General features: G+C 55.1%; 1 protein-coding gene across 4 annotated transcripts in view; it reads right to left on the reverse strand.

Annotated features, from left to right (window-relative positions):
* Window positions 1-1,626: 1,626 nt before the first annotated feature.
* Window positions 1,627-15,770, reverse strand: part of SYK (spleen associated tyrosine kinase) — a 67,625-nt gene continuing 53,481 nt past the window's right edge. For 3 of the 4 annotated variants that reach the window (XM_045083012.1, XM_045083013.1, XM_045083011.1), the window contains 5 exons: window positions 14,829-15,038; window positions 13,749-13,938; window positions 7,297-7,437; window positions 6,566-6,678; window positions 1,627-3,801 (listed from right to left, as the gene is read on the reverse strand). In XM_045083012.1, coding sequence (XP_044938947.1) covers window positions 3,729-3,801; window positions 6,566-6,678; window positions 7,297-7,437; window positions 13,749-13,938; window positions 14,829-15,038 — 727 coding nt within the window. In that variant the 3' untranslated portion in view covers window positions 1,627-3,728. The remainder of the gene's footprint in view (window positions 3,802-6,565; window positions 6,679-7,296; window positions 7,438-13,748; window positions 13,939-14,828; window positions 15,039-15,770) is intronic. The other variant, XR_006607570.1, reaches the window with a different exon arrangement.

The following is a 15,770-nucleotide window of genomic DNA, read 5'->3' on the forward strand; positions in this document are numbered from 1 at the left end:
CGGCCGGCGCTCAGAGGCCCCCGGGGTGAGAGCCGTGAATCCTACTCACTTTCAGCAGAAGAGTGTCCCGGAGTGACAAATGACGACATGCTTTGAGGGCAGGAGTAAGTCGACTAAAACGGTACGTGCTCCCTGCCAGCCTGGAGCTGCGCCGCGCTTCTCTCCGGAGGAGTCTCCCCGGCGTAGTCCTGCCCGTCCCGGAGGCCGGCCTGGCAGCTGAGTCATCCCGGATGGCGGTGGGCTGAGAGCCTGTGTGTGCGTGTGTCCACATGTGTGTGCATGTCCACGCGTGTGCGTGTGCGTGTGCACGTGTGTGGGCTCAGTCCTTTCTGTCTGCACCCTCGCGCCGTGTGCACTGTTGCACACGCACAGAGATGACCAGCAAGCGTCTTGTTTCCTCCTCCTGTGGGGTGGGGGTGGTCGGTGGTGCACGTCCCGCAGCCGCGACAGTGGCCGGGGGACAGTGCGCAGCTGTGTGAGCCTGCGCACGCGGCAGCTCGGGGAACACGCGCGGTGAGCATGTGGGCCACTGTCTGTGCAGCCCCGGGAGCACGAAGGCCAGGAGACTCACAGCCTGGGGGCCGGTGACTCACCTCCTCTGTGAAAACCACTCTGACTGGCACAGACACGCGGCGAGGGCCCATGTAGCAAGAACAGTTCCCCTCCCGTCCCCGTGTGCGCGGCCACGGCCTCAGCGGTGCCCCCCGTCCTGAGGGAAGGCTTCCGGCAGCCGGGCCTGAGCGGGGAGTGGTCCCAGCCCCGATGTCCCCCGCGCTCCGGCATCGTCAGCGGCTCAGGGAAGCACCTGCTACCAGCCACGGACCGTGCCCAGCCCCAGACGTGGGCGCTTAATTTCCACGAACGAGGAAGAGCTGTTTATGAGCAACAGGGCTCTCTCCCCCACTGTTCCGCAGCGTCGTGACGTGCATGGAAAACTGAGTCATTCCGAGACCTCAGGGACGGCGAGGCCTTGGCTTGTGACTCACGGCTTTGGTCGAGTAAGAGCTCGCTGATGAGGTCGCTCCCGCAGCCGTCCCCGGCCGAGCGGTGTGTGCGCCAAGCGCGACCCGCAGTCCGCTGACCCCTGCAAGGGGGCTGTGACCGGCCATGACCGGCAGCCCCCGGCCAGACAGACGGCCGGCCGGCAAGCAGACGTGTGCCGTGGGCTCAGGGCGTGCCGGGCGACCAGGTGGATGTCACCAGTGGACGAGGCGGCTCCAGGGACGAGCTTTCACGAGGTGAGGCTCCCCTGACATGCTCAGAGTTGGGCCCCCAGCCTGGGAGTCCGCACGCACAGGCGTCCACACCGGTTGGTGGGCGAGCCTCCCCCCCCGCGTGGGGGACCCGCCACGGCTGGTGCCAGGGAGCAGCGGACCAGTGCACTCCACTGCCACTTGGCACTCCGTGCTGTGGGGGTTCCCAGCATCGTCACCCCCTTCGGAGGGTGTGAGGTGGGCTATCGGGCCCTCCCTGGGCAGACCCCCTGCCCCCGGAATTCCTCAGCAGGCCTTTGCCCAGGAGAAGCCCCAGACCCACTACCAGGTATCTCTGTGCAGCCGCTCTTAGGACTCAACGGGGCACTTAGCATTTTTTTTTTTTTTAAACACCACATTTCACATTTCACGATGCTGCTTCACACTGTTTATTTGACGTTACAACCTCCAGTATTCCGTGAAAATCATCACAAAGCTAGTTTGAAGTTTTTATTAAAAAGTCAGTTAAAGAAAAAAGAAAAGGCCAGTGACAAAAGGTCATTCTTCTGAAGTGGTGGCGTGTGCTCTGGGGTGGGGAGTGCCCAGCAGGAGGACCCACATCACCTGTGCGTGTGGACGTCCAGGCCGGGGCGGCCGTCGTGGGGCTGGGGCAACCGTGACGCTGCCGTCCAGTAGGAAAACCAAGGCCGGCGACGGCCCGCGTGGGGACACACTCACATGAGAGCCACAAGCGGTCCCGTCACCACAGACTGGGTTATGGTTGTTACGGAAACCCCCAGTCCCGTGGTGGGGACACGGGGTGTGCACGTGGCACCAGACGTGACTGGCTCTGCCCTGAGCCGTGTGTCTGTCCATGAAGCTGCCTTGTTCCCGCTGAACGAGGACCAGAAGGGCAGCACGAGGAGGGGCTCAGGCCTGGGGAGGGAGAACCGGGCGGAGGGCGGCCGCCCGTGAGGTCCAGCCCCGCAGGGCCTGGTGAGGACCCTCCCCTCCCAGACGGCGCGCGGCCGCCTCACGGAGCCTTCCACGCGCGGCCTCCTGCTCAGAGGGCCCCACGCTCCGTCCAGCCCTTCCAAATCCACGAGGGGCCCCACCGCTCGGTCGTGTCCCACAGCGTGTTGACGTCAGGGGCTCCGATGCGTGCTGCCCCTGTTCTGAGTATCTGCTCAGCACGCCAGGACCTGCTCTTCAACAACATGATTAATCCACCAGCGGCACAATTCCAAAAACAAAACAAAACAAAACAAAACAAAACAAACACAGCACAGGTGGGTTCTAAACGCATCTCCCTACCAGGTCGAAGAGGGGCTCCTGTCTGCTTCGGGCTGAGCAAGCGTGCCGACGGCTGCGTCCCCCGGGACTCCTCCCTGGTTACCGGAAGGGACAACCCTCCTGGCCAGACGCCAGACGGACACTCTAAAATGTCTCGGGGTCTTATGTCTTATGGGTCTCAGCTGACCTAGGAAGCACAGCTAATTCCCTCTGACTTCCGAACGGCACAGATGGGCTGATGATCTGCGTGAGCTCGCACGTGACTCCAGCACGACCAGAGAGCGAGCAGAGAATCCCCGGCGCCATGTCTCTGAGCCAAGGTCACACTCAGGCGTGCTTGTGGCGAGGCTCAGGGTCTGGCTTTATTCTGAATTAATACAATCTTGGGAAACTCATGCGTAGATGACCTTGGCCCCCGCATTGTCCCCACCCCCTCCACGCCATGAACACAGAGAAAGTCAGGGCTTCTGGGGGCTCCATCTCTCTAGGGGAGGGGGGCTCGGACCTCCCTGCGGAGAGGACAGCCCCTGCACACCGCCGTCTGTCCTCGCTCAGGCCCAAGGGGACAGGCACCCGCCATCTCCATGTAAGCAGCCTCTCGGGATGGTGTGCAGGGGAGAGGCTCACGGGGGGCGAGGGGCAGCCGGGTCAGCTCATGCCGCAGCCCTGCCTTTCCCGAGGATCTGGGTCTCGTGTCTCCGAACGCACAGAGCAAATAGAACATACAGACTTTTTTTCCCCCTTAACTGGCTACAAGCTTAGGAGCTAGACTGGTCCAGCTTGATTTTTTTTCTTCTTCCTTTTGTAAAGCCTCGAAGCACACTCATCGCCGGGAAAGCTTTTCCGGGCAGGGCCCAGTCTGGGGACCTGTGGGAGCCAGGTTCTGGAGGCAGCAGAGCCCCGGGCCGTGCGGGGCCGCCTCCGGGCTGCTGGACGGTCGGAGGCCGACCCGGGTGCTGGCGGGACCTGCCCCACACGCTGCGCAGACGGGAAACACGAAGGAACCCGCGGCCCCCGAGCCTGCGGTCCTTCTCCCGGGCTCTGGGGGAGGGTGCGCTCTGCGGAGGGCGTGTTCTCAGGCGGGCTCCGGGGGACAGCCACGCGGGGGACAGTCGCAGCACGGCCTGCGCGAGGCTGGCTCCCCGACGGCGGAGAGAGGCGGACGCTGTCCCGATCCAGGCGCTGGGGGGGCTTCGTGGCCCGGCTCCCCAGTCCCCCGGAGGCCGCGGAGGGCCCGGGGCCTTAGTTCACCACGTCGTAGTAATAATTGCGCAGCCGCAGCTCCACGTTTTCGAAACTCGGCCTCTTCTCCACCCTGCGAAGGGGAGACCCGTTACTGTTTGTCCCGCGCGCCCGTCCCGGGACAGGTGCCTGTGGCCGCGCCCCCCGGGGCCCTCCCCCACCGCCGTCCGACTGCCCGGGACTTTGTGAACACCTGCCGTTGATGTGCGTTAAACTCCAAGCGTGTCCTAGACCTCTCTTCCCCCGACACGGCAGCATCAGCAGGAAGGAAGCTTTCTGAGAACTGTGGGAACCTGCCCCGAAGCAGAACTTATTTTGCTTCCATTTGGGGCTGCCCTGCCTGCAGGCAGAGTCGCCCCGGAAGTGAACTTGAGGTCACCTGGGTGACGTGTCCACGTTCAGACTGGAATTTCGAGAAGTTCCCTGCGGGTCTGGCGGGGCAGGCTCCCAGGGACCCAGAATCACTGACCCCCACAAGAGAGCACAGTTTCCACAGAACCCGCACAGGTTTTGTCAGCCGGCACCCGAGTAAACGGCTTCTCCTACAGCCTTCAAGACAAGGAAAAGCTGTAATGGACTCCTGGAATTCAGCGGCCGTCTGTGCTCATGGCTGGGGACACAGGCCACCTCGGGGGTCATGGTAAGAGCCACGTCTCTGGCTCCAAGCCACGGTCAAGGAGGCTGGCGGCCAAGCCCGGGTGCAGGAGTGTGGGTTGAGTGTCTGTGACGTAGACGGACAGCCCCCTCCTTCTACATGGAGCACACCTCCTCGTCTTTCCAAAACCCAACCTTCTCCTCCAGCTCTGGACACCCAAATGCTTGGAGCCCCCGAGTCTCTGTCCACCGGCAGCCGGGCACTCGGGAAGTATTCGAAGACCCCAGTCCCTCGTACAACACCCCCTGGGCCGTGTCATCAGCACTGAAATGCCATCGGACTCCTCACCTTCTGAGAGCACACGGGTTCCTAACCTTGGTTATAGCCTGTCTGCCCCTCCCCCGGGCCTATGGGCTCTTGCTGGGCAGGGTCTGGGCCTTCCGTGTGGGTCCCCGATCCCTGCCCCGGGTGTTGGGATGGAGGCTTGCACACAGCACCTCTAGTGGTGAGTGCGGGCCGTGTGAATCCTGGGGCGCTCAGGACGGGGCGCCCAGAGGGAGCAGACCTGGTACTAAGCAGGGAGCCGGGGGTAGGCGTGGAGATGGTCCAGGCAACGTCACCCCGTTGCTCAGGTTTAATGATTTTTTTTTTAAAGATTTTATTTACTTATTTGACAGACAGAGATTACAAGCAGGCAGAGAGGCAGGCAGAGAGAGAGAGAGGAGGAAGCAGGCTCCCCACTGAGCAGAGAGCCCGATGCGGGACTCGATCCCAGGACCCTGGGACCATGACCTGAGCCAAAGGCAGAGGCCACCCAGGCGCCCCTGTTTAATGATCTTAAGAAGCACCTTGAGCTCCTCTAGATCGTTCCCGACAGCAGGGATCCTCAGTATCCTGGGCTCTTCTCCATCAGGCAGAAGCCCATTTTTCAGGGTGCAGAGACCCCAGTTCTCCTAATTCGCAAGTGTTTTTCCCATCGGCATCCCTAATTACAGGCAGGCACTGACTGTAAACACACTGAGGCCCCCAGCCCCCGCTCCCCATCTTCCTCAGGGACCATCTTCTAGAAGCTTGCTTACTTCTAGTGAGTGCCCTCCCCAGGACTGCGCCTCGCCCTGCTGCTGGGGGTCACCTGACCCAGTGTCCTTGGGAAGAGGTTGCACAGACCAGAGCCTGGGACCCAAGTGCACGGAGGGAAGGCACCAACCTGGGGGCTCAGCTCCCAGTGAGTCCTCACCGCCTGGGGGGTCTCCAGAGCCAAGCGGGGAGCGCGGTGCCTGCTGGAGGCCGGGACGAGCCTGCGCTGTTCCCAGCGGCTCCACTGGACCCCCGCCAAAGGCCCTTTCCTTGGGCCGTGTCCATGGCGTCAGCATGACAGCATTCTTCCCCTCCCAGCCGTGGGGGACGATGGCCCTCCGGGAGTTACAGCATCCCGAGGGGCATCTGAAAGCACCTGGAGTATTCCTCACCCTCCAGATGCTCTGCTGCCTCAGCCCATGTCGCTGACCACAAACCGGACCGCGAGTGTTACAGCCACGGTCGGGCAAGCACGCGGCTCCCATAGATCACAGGTCCACGGCACCTCGGAGCTCCGAGGGCTCACAGACACACCCCTGGGTCAGGGTATCCCCACAGCCCACTCACAGGCCTCCGATCCGGGCAAGGTCAGAGGCCGCGTCCCTGCCTGTCCGCAGTGATGCATGTCTCTGGTCTGGGGAGCTGCCCTGAACACCATCCCCTACAGCACCTCGTGCATGCTCAGGCACAATGCCTGACGGCACTCGGCCAACGCTGAGAGCCACAGTCCCGGGTCTGAGTCCCTTCTGGGGAAGTGCTTCCTGCGGCCTGGACAACGCCCCTGGTCTTGCCAGGAAAGGTGGTTGGGAATCAGGCAAGTATGACATCCATGGCCCTGCTGAGTACTTCCGCTGTCCAGTACTGCCAAAGAGGGGACACAGCGCCAGCCCGGACTCCCACCGACACCTTCTACACCGGCCACCCTTCCCCCCAGATGACAGCATCTACACTTAAATTCTGACACCTGGATTAGAGCTCATTGTCTAAACTGCTTCTTTATACCGAAGAGTACGAGAGCCTGGCCCAGGAAGCCAGCCACTCACAGCTCTTCGGTTAGAAGGGAGCACAGCCCCGGTTCATGGAAAGGCAGAGGGGCTGCTTCTCTCCAGGGCCTTCCCATGTGCCTCAGGGCCTTTGCATAAACTGGGGCATGCAGGGTACTCACTCGTACGTCCAGCACAGCTTCATGAGCTCGTACATCTCCCTCGGGCACCCCGCGGGGCACCCCATCCTCTCTCCTTTCTCCAGCATAGCCGAGACTTCACTCCCTTTCATGCCCTAAAATGCAAAACATGCCCAGACTCACTAAAGACGGCATCTGGCAAAACACAGCGCAACAACAGGTTAAGTCCTACCCCGGCCCAAAGAGGTAAAAAGTACAGGTTGCACTATTTCATAACCCGTGGTCTACAAGTCCGACGGGGCTGTCCCTGGGGGACAGCTTGTGCCTTCGGAGGGCGCGGGGGCCTCCTGTTTCGTCATCTGGGGGCTCGTTTCACGGACACACCCACTTGTGAGAATTTATAAGCTGTATTCTAGCCCATGTGCCCTTCCTGGCATACATATTTTGACTTTAAAAAATCTAAAATATTTAACTGAACTGTCAGTTTAACCCTGGAGATAGCCAGGATTAAATATCTCTTTCCACTCCAATTACGATGTTGACGTGGGCGTCTCTCATGCGTACTTATTATGTGTAAAGCCCAGGAGACTAAGTCCGCTGCTCCGTCCATGTCACGTGTCCGGTCAGAGTGAACTGAGGTCGTCCCCGTGGCTCCCTGTCATTGACAGGAGCCCAGACTTTTAGAGTTCATGATTTTCACCGTCCTGTGACATCATCCGGGCCTTGTCTGTTCCGCGAGCCACGCAGCTAGAACCGAAACGGCAGGGGCTCACCCGGTAGGGCTTCTGCCCGTAGGAGAACGCCTCCCACATCAACACACCGAAGCTCCAGACGTCGCTCTTGCTGGAGAACTTGTAGTAGTTGATGCACTCGGGAGCGTACCACTTCACCGGCCACTTCCCGTGCGTCTGGGCCTGAAAGCAAAGCAGACGGAGACTCGGTAAAACAGGACGGAGGGCGCCTGGCGGGAGACGGTGTGCACCACGCAAGCGTCCGCGCCACGGAGGGTCGTCGGGCGTCGGACAGGAAGGCTCCGTGCACTCAGCCAGCCGAGTCCCTGCAGCAGCGACAGTGCGTGAACGCAGTCACCCGAGGCCCCGAGAGGGTTCGTGTCACAGAGGTGGCTGCCGGGGACGGGGGAGGCTGTGTAAGGAAGACTGAGTTTCGGAGAATCCGAGGGAGCTTGTGCACACTCAAAAATGGTTCAGACGGGGATTTCTGTCGACAAAGAAAAGTAACGTGTGTTCGCCAAAGTAAAAAAAAAAAAAAAAAGGAATGAAAGGACGTGTGCGCGTGTGTGCGTGTGCGTGTGTGTGCGTGCGCGCGCGCGTGTGTGTGCGTGTGTGTGCGTGCGTGTGCGCGCGCGCGTGTGTGCGTGTGCGTGCGTGCGCGTGTGTGCGTGTGTGTGCGTGCGTGTGCGCGTGCGCGTGTGTGCGTGCGTGTGCGCGCGTGTGTGTGTGCGTGTGTGTGTGCGTACGTACATATTTGGTCTGAATCTTAAAAAAATAGGTCTTAAATCTTAAAGAATTAAAACATTCAAGATTTAACCACAGTTTTAAGATTCAGGCTGTATTTCTTGTATCCTTTTGTCTTTTTCTACTCACAGCTTCATGGAGCTTCTTGTGACAATGCAAGAGTCAAGCCTGAGTTTTTAGCTTCCTGGATGTGCTCCAAGTTCTGGGCTATTCCCGAGAACAGTTAACTTTTACTAGGTGCCTAGCTATGGCTTTAAGCCAATGTTAATCATTTTGTCACAGACCGCTAGTATTGGTCAAAAAATGTTTTAAACAGTTCTTTTTTTTAAGATTTTATTTTTAAGTGATCTCTACACCCAACATGAGGCTCAAACTCACAACCCTGAGATCAAGTGTCACGCTCTCCACCGACTGAGACAGCCAAGTGCTCCAAAAATGTTTTCAACTTTCTAATTTAAAAAAGTAAGGGGGTAGTAAAGAGATCAAAATTGTGCCCAATGGAAACCCCTTCCTCTGGGGCTTGGTGTTCAATGCGTAAGTCAGTCCTGCTGCCTCCTGGGTGAGTGGTCACCCTAACAAGCACCCTTGTGGGGAGGGAGGGAGATGCGCTGCCCTACAGTGGGTCAGCAGGGGGCCAGCCCGGGACATCGCTGTGAGACCAAAGGCACCGTGGGTGTCTCTAAGACACTCTGATTACACTTCCGACTCAGTCATGTGATGCATTACTTCGAGATTCGGATTTCCAAAGCTCGGAACAATATAGTTACAGGTGTTATTTCCATTAGAATTTGAATTTCGAGGTGATACAAAGATAACCCTTTGACGTATCTTAAATATGTCGAAAAGTGAGGTCTCTCTCCACCAACTTCAAATCTTCCTCCATAGAGATGGGCACATTTGATCATTTTTCCAGAATCTTTGCAGAAAATCTACATCCAAGTACAGATGGATAATATATCCTCCCTTTGGGTAGGTAGAAGAGCTCAGGACATATGTTCTGCACTTTACACTTTAAGTCTCTCCTTAACCCCATGCTGTGGGCATCACTGCTATAAATATGCGGGTGCAGGTGCCCCTTTGAATCACTATTTTTGTGTCCTTTGGATAAACACTCAGTAGTGCAACATGCTGGCTCGTGGAGTAGCTCCATCTCTAACTTTCTGAGGAACCTCCATGCCGTAGGAGGGTATGAGTGGACATCCTTCCCTTGTTCCTGATCTTAGACCAAGAGCTTTTGATCTTTCTCCATTGAGTCCGGTGGGAGAAGTGGGCTTGTCCTCATGGCTCTGCGGGTTGAGGCCTGTTCCTTCTATACCCACTTTGTTGAAAGTACTCATCACGAAAGGATGCCGAAATTTGTCAAATGCTTTTCCTGCATCCATTGAGATGACCATGTGACTGTTTCCGCTCATCCAATCAGTGCAGCGCACCGCGTGAACCGCTTTGTGGAGCTTGAACCATTGTTGCATGTGGGGGTAAATCCCACTTGATCGTGGTGTATGATCCTTGTAATGCGTTGTTGGATTCAGTTTGCTAGTACTTTTATTTTAAGATTTTTAAATTTATTTGACAGAGAGAGAGCATGAGAGAGCATGAGCAGGGGCAGATGGAGAGGGAGAAGCAGGCCTCTCGCAGAGCAGGGAGCCCAAGGTGGGGCTCAATCCCAGGACCCTGGGATCATGACCTGAGCTGAAGGCGGATGATTAATGACTGAGCCACCCAGGCACCTCTCGTTTGCTAGAATTTTATCGAGAATTTCTGCATGTATGTTCATCAGGGATTTGGGCCTATAGTTTTATTTTGTGATACTATCTTTATCTGGCCTTGGGATCAGAGTAATGCTGGCTTTATAAAATGTGTTGGAGCATATTTCCTCTTCTTCCATTTTTTGGAAGAGCCTGAGAAGGACTGGTGTTAATTCTCCTGTAAATGGTAGAATCACCTGCAAGTTCCGTTAAGGTGCATTTGGCCTAAAGTTTAGTTCAAGTCCAATGTTTCTTTATCCATTTTCTGTCTGGTCGACTTATCCGTCCTGAAAACCCTTAGTACCACTGTATAATGGTTAGTTCTCCCTTCAGATGTGTTGGTACCTGTTTACTCAGTTATATTCAGAAAGTTCCCCAATGTTGGGTACATATATATTTAGAATTGTTAAATCCTCTTAATGAATCGACTCCATCATTAATACAATGATGTTCTTTGTTTCTTATTGCAGATTTTGACCTAAAGTCTGTTTCATCTGACTAAATATAGCTACATCTGCTACTATTTGGTTTCCATTTTCAAAGGAATATCTTTATCCCTTCGTCTTAAAGTATGTGTGTTCTTAAAGCTAAAGTGAGTCTCTTGCAGGCAGCATGTAGTTTGGGTCATTTTTAAAAAAAAATTTTTCTGCCACCCTGTATTTCTGGTTGAAGAATTTAATCCATTTGCAATTAATTATTGATAGGTAAAAACTTACAAATGCCCTCTTATTGTATTCTGGCTGCTTTATAGTTCCTTTCTTCTTTTATTCCTCTCTTGCTGTCTTCCTTTGTGATTTGATGGTTTTCCAAAACAGTTTGCCTAGAATCTCTTCCATCCTGAGTGTATTTCCTGTAGGCTTTTGCTTTCTGATTACCCTGAGGCTTACATAAAACATCTAGTAAATATAAGTTTGTTTTAAGGTGATAACTTCACTTTGTATACAAAAATTCTACCCTTTCATTTCTTCCCAACATATTTTATGGTTTTGATGTCACAATTCATATCTTTTTACACTATTATCCGCTACAAGTTATTGTAGCTATGGGGATCTTTAATACCCCGTCCTTTAATCTTTCTACTAGTTAAGCGATCAACACAACACTGTGTTGTGGGACTGGGATATTTTGGATCTGACCGTAGACTTACTTCCACCAGTGTGCCGCATATTGTCGTTTTACTAAACTGTATCCTTCCATTTCAGCCTGAAGAACTTTCAGCTTTCTTCTAAGTGAGGTCTAGCGGTGATGGACTCCCTCCACTTCTGTTTATCTAGAAACGTCTGTATTTTATTCACTTCTAGAGGACAACTTTGATGCATGAAAGTAACCTTTGCCGGATCTTTCTTTTCAGCAGGTGGAATACATCCTCCCGCCCCCTCCTGGCCTGTACGGTTTCTGCATAATCTTTGCAGAAGATCCATCTGAACTTAATTTGTTTGGAGACCAATGAGCTTCATGAACCTGGATGTCCAGATCTCTCCCCAGATTTGGGAATTCTCAGTCATTATTTCTTAAAAGTAAGGTTTTGCCTCTCTCTCCCTCTCTCCTCCCCTTGGGAATCCAATCATGTGGGACTTTTTTCTCTTAATGGCGTCCCATAGGTCGTGGAGGCTTTCCCCATCTCATTTTCTGTGTGCACCTCTGACGGGATCATATCAAATGACCTGTCCTTGGGTTCACTGATGCTTCCTTGTGCTTGGTCTAGTCTGCAACTGAAACTCTCCATGGTCTTCTTCAGTTCGATGGTCGTATTTTCTAGCTCCAAAATTTCTTTTGATTTTTTATGATCTTCATCTCTTTGTTGAACTTCTCTTTTTGTTCTTGTATCATTTTCCTGATTTTTAAAAAAAATTGTTTATCTGTGTTCTGTGCAGCTCTCTGCTCATTTTTAGAAGACGCTTTTGAATTTCTTGTCAGTTCATGCATCTCCACTTCTTTGGGGTCAGTTACTGGCAGTTTACTGCGATGCTCTCGAGTTTCCCTGATCCTTCATGATCCTTGAGTTGGCCGTCCGTGTGCGCTCCCACAGCTGCACAGGCTCATTCCAAGCACAGGCACAGTGGGGAGGGCAGCGAGGGGAGGCGGGCTGGCAGCGTGCAGGGGTGCAGAGGCGGGCGAGAGCAACGAGGGTGAGCCTGGGGGTGCAGGTCAGCTGTGGGTGTCTGGGCTGGTGTTCTGCGTAGCTGCTGTCCTGGGTTCTAGGAAGTGGGGGTGGGGAGCAGGGAGGGACTCAGGCCTCCGCTCTCTGTGAGCGTGGAATCATCTGTGGTGAAAACCTATAAAATGCAGTTGGCAAAGAGTCTGCAAAGACCGTGCTTTTGGTGGTTTGCACAGCACTGAACACCTCGGGTTCTCTGTGGTGCAGTCCACGGGGGTCCATAGCAGGATGTTCGGTGACAGAAGCTGGGGGCGTCCACAGCAGCCACAGGTCCTCAGTGGCGAAGGCTGCCAGGGGGCCTCTGCACAGGAGGTCACTGGGAACCATGGTGGCTCCCGCCGAGGGGCCGACAGTGGCAGCCCCAGCATTCCTCCTGGTTCTTAGCTGTCTCTAGGTGTCCAAGCTTTGCTGATCTCTTGGGGGTCCCATGCAGTGGATCCTTCGTGCCGTGTCCCGTAGCAGGCGGTGGGTGTGACTCTAGCCAGCTCGTGGGTCCTGGCCTTAGGAGCCCGGCAGCCTCTCTTCCTGCCTCCTGAGTCACCTGCCCTCAGGACCCATCTGCTGTGAGCAAGCCAAGGCCACACGGAGAGGCCATGTGCAGGGGAACCAGGCTGCCTGGGTACGCCCCAGTGGAGGTCCCGGACCCCAGCCCACAGGAGATCAGGCTCTAGCCGTGCAAGTGAGCAGAGTGGGAGCCGATCCTCCCGCCCGCTGGGGACCGCCCCTGAGGCACCGTGAGCAGCAGAGACGCGCCAACCCCCACGCCCCACCCGCAGCGCAGAACTGCGGGTCAATTAACACTTGGTATTGTGTTAACGCACTAAGTTTGGGGACGATTTGTTAAGCCAACTTCCCCGCATCCTCCTCGAGTCCTGGTCTCAGTCTCGATTTTCTTCTCTCTTTAATCATCACAACAAAATGTATGTTCCAAAGTGCCTCCGATGGAAGGCCTGCTTTTCTCTGGCGTGTGCGTGGGGCTCTCCCTCCGGGCGGCTGCTTCCTCCGAGTCACTTTCCATCCGTGTCCGTAAAGGGCTCACTCGGTGCTTTTTGAACGGTGGCTCTTCTCTGAAGGGGCTCTGCTCTGGCACCGGCTTCTGCGGGGCAGCTCCGCTCCTGCTGCCTGTCCTTTGTGCCGACCCCTCGCTGACCAAGACGCGCTGTGCCCATCTGCCACCCGCAGGGTGGCCGTGCCAGAGAGAAGCGAGTGGGTGGGTGGGGGACCAGGCGCTCCAGGGTGTGGAGCTCAGGGCAACCCCGAGGCCCCCACCGTGCCACCCACAAGTGCGAACTCGGACGCGCTGTCTGTTTCCGAGAACGCTGAACACCGCCGGGCACCCGGAGCGTTGGAGATCTGGTTTTGGCCGCTCTTTCGCTATCTGGGTTCCATTTCCGTGCGTTTTCCAGTTGATCAGCCTAGACTGTACATCCACAGTGTGGCTGAGTTCACATGAGGCTTTCTTGTGTGTTTCCCTTCCTCGAGCTGCTATCAGTTCATCTGGGGGGTCGGGGACGGGCTCTGAGAAATTCTACAAGAATCAACCTGTCCAACACGTTTTCTGAAGTAAGCTAAGGAGGCAAGTCTATGCTGTTTTGTTTTTTAATGAGTTATCAATTAATACCTTGATTCCTTTTGGTTCTCAGGAATATAGTTTGGAAGTTACTATTTGGAATAAAGTCAAGTTGTGATATATAAATATTTCCATTTTTTAAAACAATACAATCAAAGCTTAACAAGAACATTTCTTAAATAGGGAAGTTGCTTCCTGAAACCCTGAAACATAATCAAATAAAGGACACAAACACTTGCATTTCAGATTCTCACCATACGGGTGAAGTCATTCCTACCTTATAGTAGTTTTCGTCAGCGCGGAGTGCTTTGGAAAGCCCGAAATCACTGATCTTGGCGTAATGTTGCGTCACCAGCAGTACGTTTCTTGCTGCCAGATCCCTGTGCACGAAGTTGCACTCCTCCAAGTACTTCATCCCCATAGAAACCTGGTGAACCAGTTCTATGATGTTCTTGTCCTTGACGTGCCTGAAAGTCACACACGGGTCATTAGTGACGGCGGACCACAGTGCACCGGGGACCGGCCAGCCGGGCTCTCAGGCAGGCAGAGATCCCCTCATGTCCGACTCTTCCTAAGAGCAGCAGGTGGCGGCAGACACCCTTGTTCACTTACAGCCGCTCCCCACCGAGCCCCGTGAGCCTGGTGTTGCACAACCAGGACGTTCAAGGTGCGCTGCGACTGGGGTGGACAGGCCAGGTTTGCCTGGAATCCTCGTTCCCACACTGGACAGGGAACAAAACCAAATCTGACTGTTTGTCACCTGCAAAGTGGGGTAATGGCACCTTCCTCCTGTGCTGATCAGAGACACAATCAAAGCAGAGCACACGTGTAACGTAACGTACGGGACAATGTACCCAGAGGCTCCGGTTAGGACTTATTCCATGGGAGTCCCTCGGCCTCAGCAGCGGCTTCAGACGGACACAGTGTCAGTCCCCCACCTGCGGCCGCAGCCCGTCAGCAGCAACAGTTTTCAGCGTTACTCGTGGGGACACAGAGCTCGGTCAGACGTGTAAGACGTCAATCACTGGTACCTTCTCTTAAAATGTTTGTTTTAATATTTCTCTGCCTCGGTAGGGCGTGCTCTGCCGAGTGAGCAGAGACGGACGGCCGAGGTATTGTAAGGCTGATTCTACAGCTGGGCCGTACAGCGTGGGAAAGCAGAAGGGGAACCAAACCGTTCGGCCGGAGTCCTGAGCACCGGAGGAGCCGCAGGAGCATCCGACGCAAAGACTACAGCTCTCTTCCCTCCTCCCTCAAGGGCCCCGAGCGTGGGGCCAGCAGAGCCCCGAGGCGACGACGTACACTGGGCGGGCGGGCCCTGCCCGGCACAGTGTCAGCTGCCGGGACCTCAAGGTACCTGTTCTGCTGTAAGTATTTGTTGAGCGGACCGAGCTCGGCCATCTCCATGACCAGCATCCAGGACTCGGCCTCACATATCCCGATCATGCGCACGATGTACGGGTTATCCAGCTGCTGCATGACGTTCGCTTCTGCTAACAGCTCGTCTTTAAGGGCGGGATCGTTAGCCTCGTTCTTGAGAATCTTCACAGCCACCGTCTTCACGACTCTGCGGAAGAAACCAGAGCGCATAAGAAACTCGGAGCGGCTGTGTTCTACGGACTCACCTTCCGGGAAGCACAACTGCTGCGCCAGAAACCGTGTAATCGCGATGTCCGCAGCCGTGTTCTCCCATGTTGTAGACAGGGCAGCCCCGCGTTAGCTACAGATCATGAGGAGCTGCTGGAAGACGCCCGGCCAAGCAGAGCCTGAACAGTACAAGACACGCAAATAATTTTCAAATAAACCTCAGAAACCGCAACACGCACGGATTCCTGCAACCTCTGCGGGTCCATCTCCGACATCTGTAACGTGGGTGAGTAGAATGTTCCTTTGATACATGTCAAAGCGAATCTCCGGAGGCAGAACTAAAAAGGCTACACTGTTAAAGCTCGTGGTTTACAAAACACCTTTTAAAATGGAGCATTGATAATTTTAAGCAAGCTGCAACAAGTTTGCAAAAAAAACGCCCCGATTTTCACTTGCTCATAAAAGCATCCCATAGATCCTGTCTGACCTGAAAGTTTTCGGATAGCGCGGGATGTAAACAAATGGACGACGTTCACTCTGCATGATCTGAAAAAGGGCATTTCTCTGGCATGGGACCCCCCTCCCCACAGGAAGTACTTCTTTGCTGAACTCCGAAAGTGGAGAATAAAAGCAGAACCGTCCAATAAGACGGTGAAATAAGAGAACGGTGGAGTAAATCCAACCTCCGTTCACAAAAACCCAGACCACGTCG

The sequence above is a fragment of the Mustela putorius genome, unplaced genomic scaffold (assembly GCF_011764305.1).
Source record: "Mustela putorius furo isolate JIRA1106 unplaced genomic scaffold, ASM1176430v1.1 tig00000680_pilon_pilon_pilon, whole genome shotgun sequence".
In the NCBI taxonomy this organism is placed as follows: domain Eukaryota; kingdom Metazoa; phylum Chordata; class Mammalia; order Carnivora; family Mustelidae; genus Mustela; species Mustela putorius.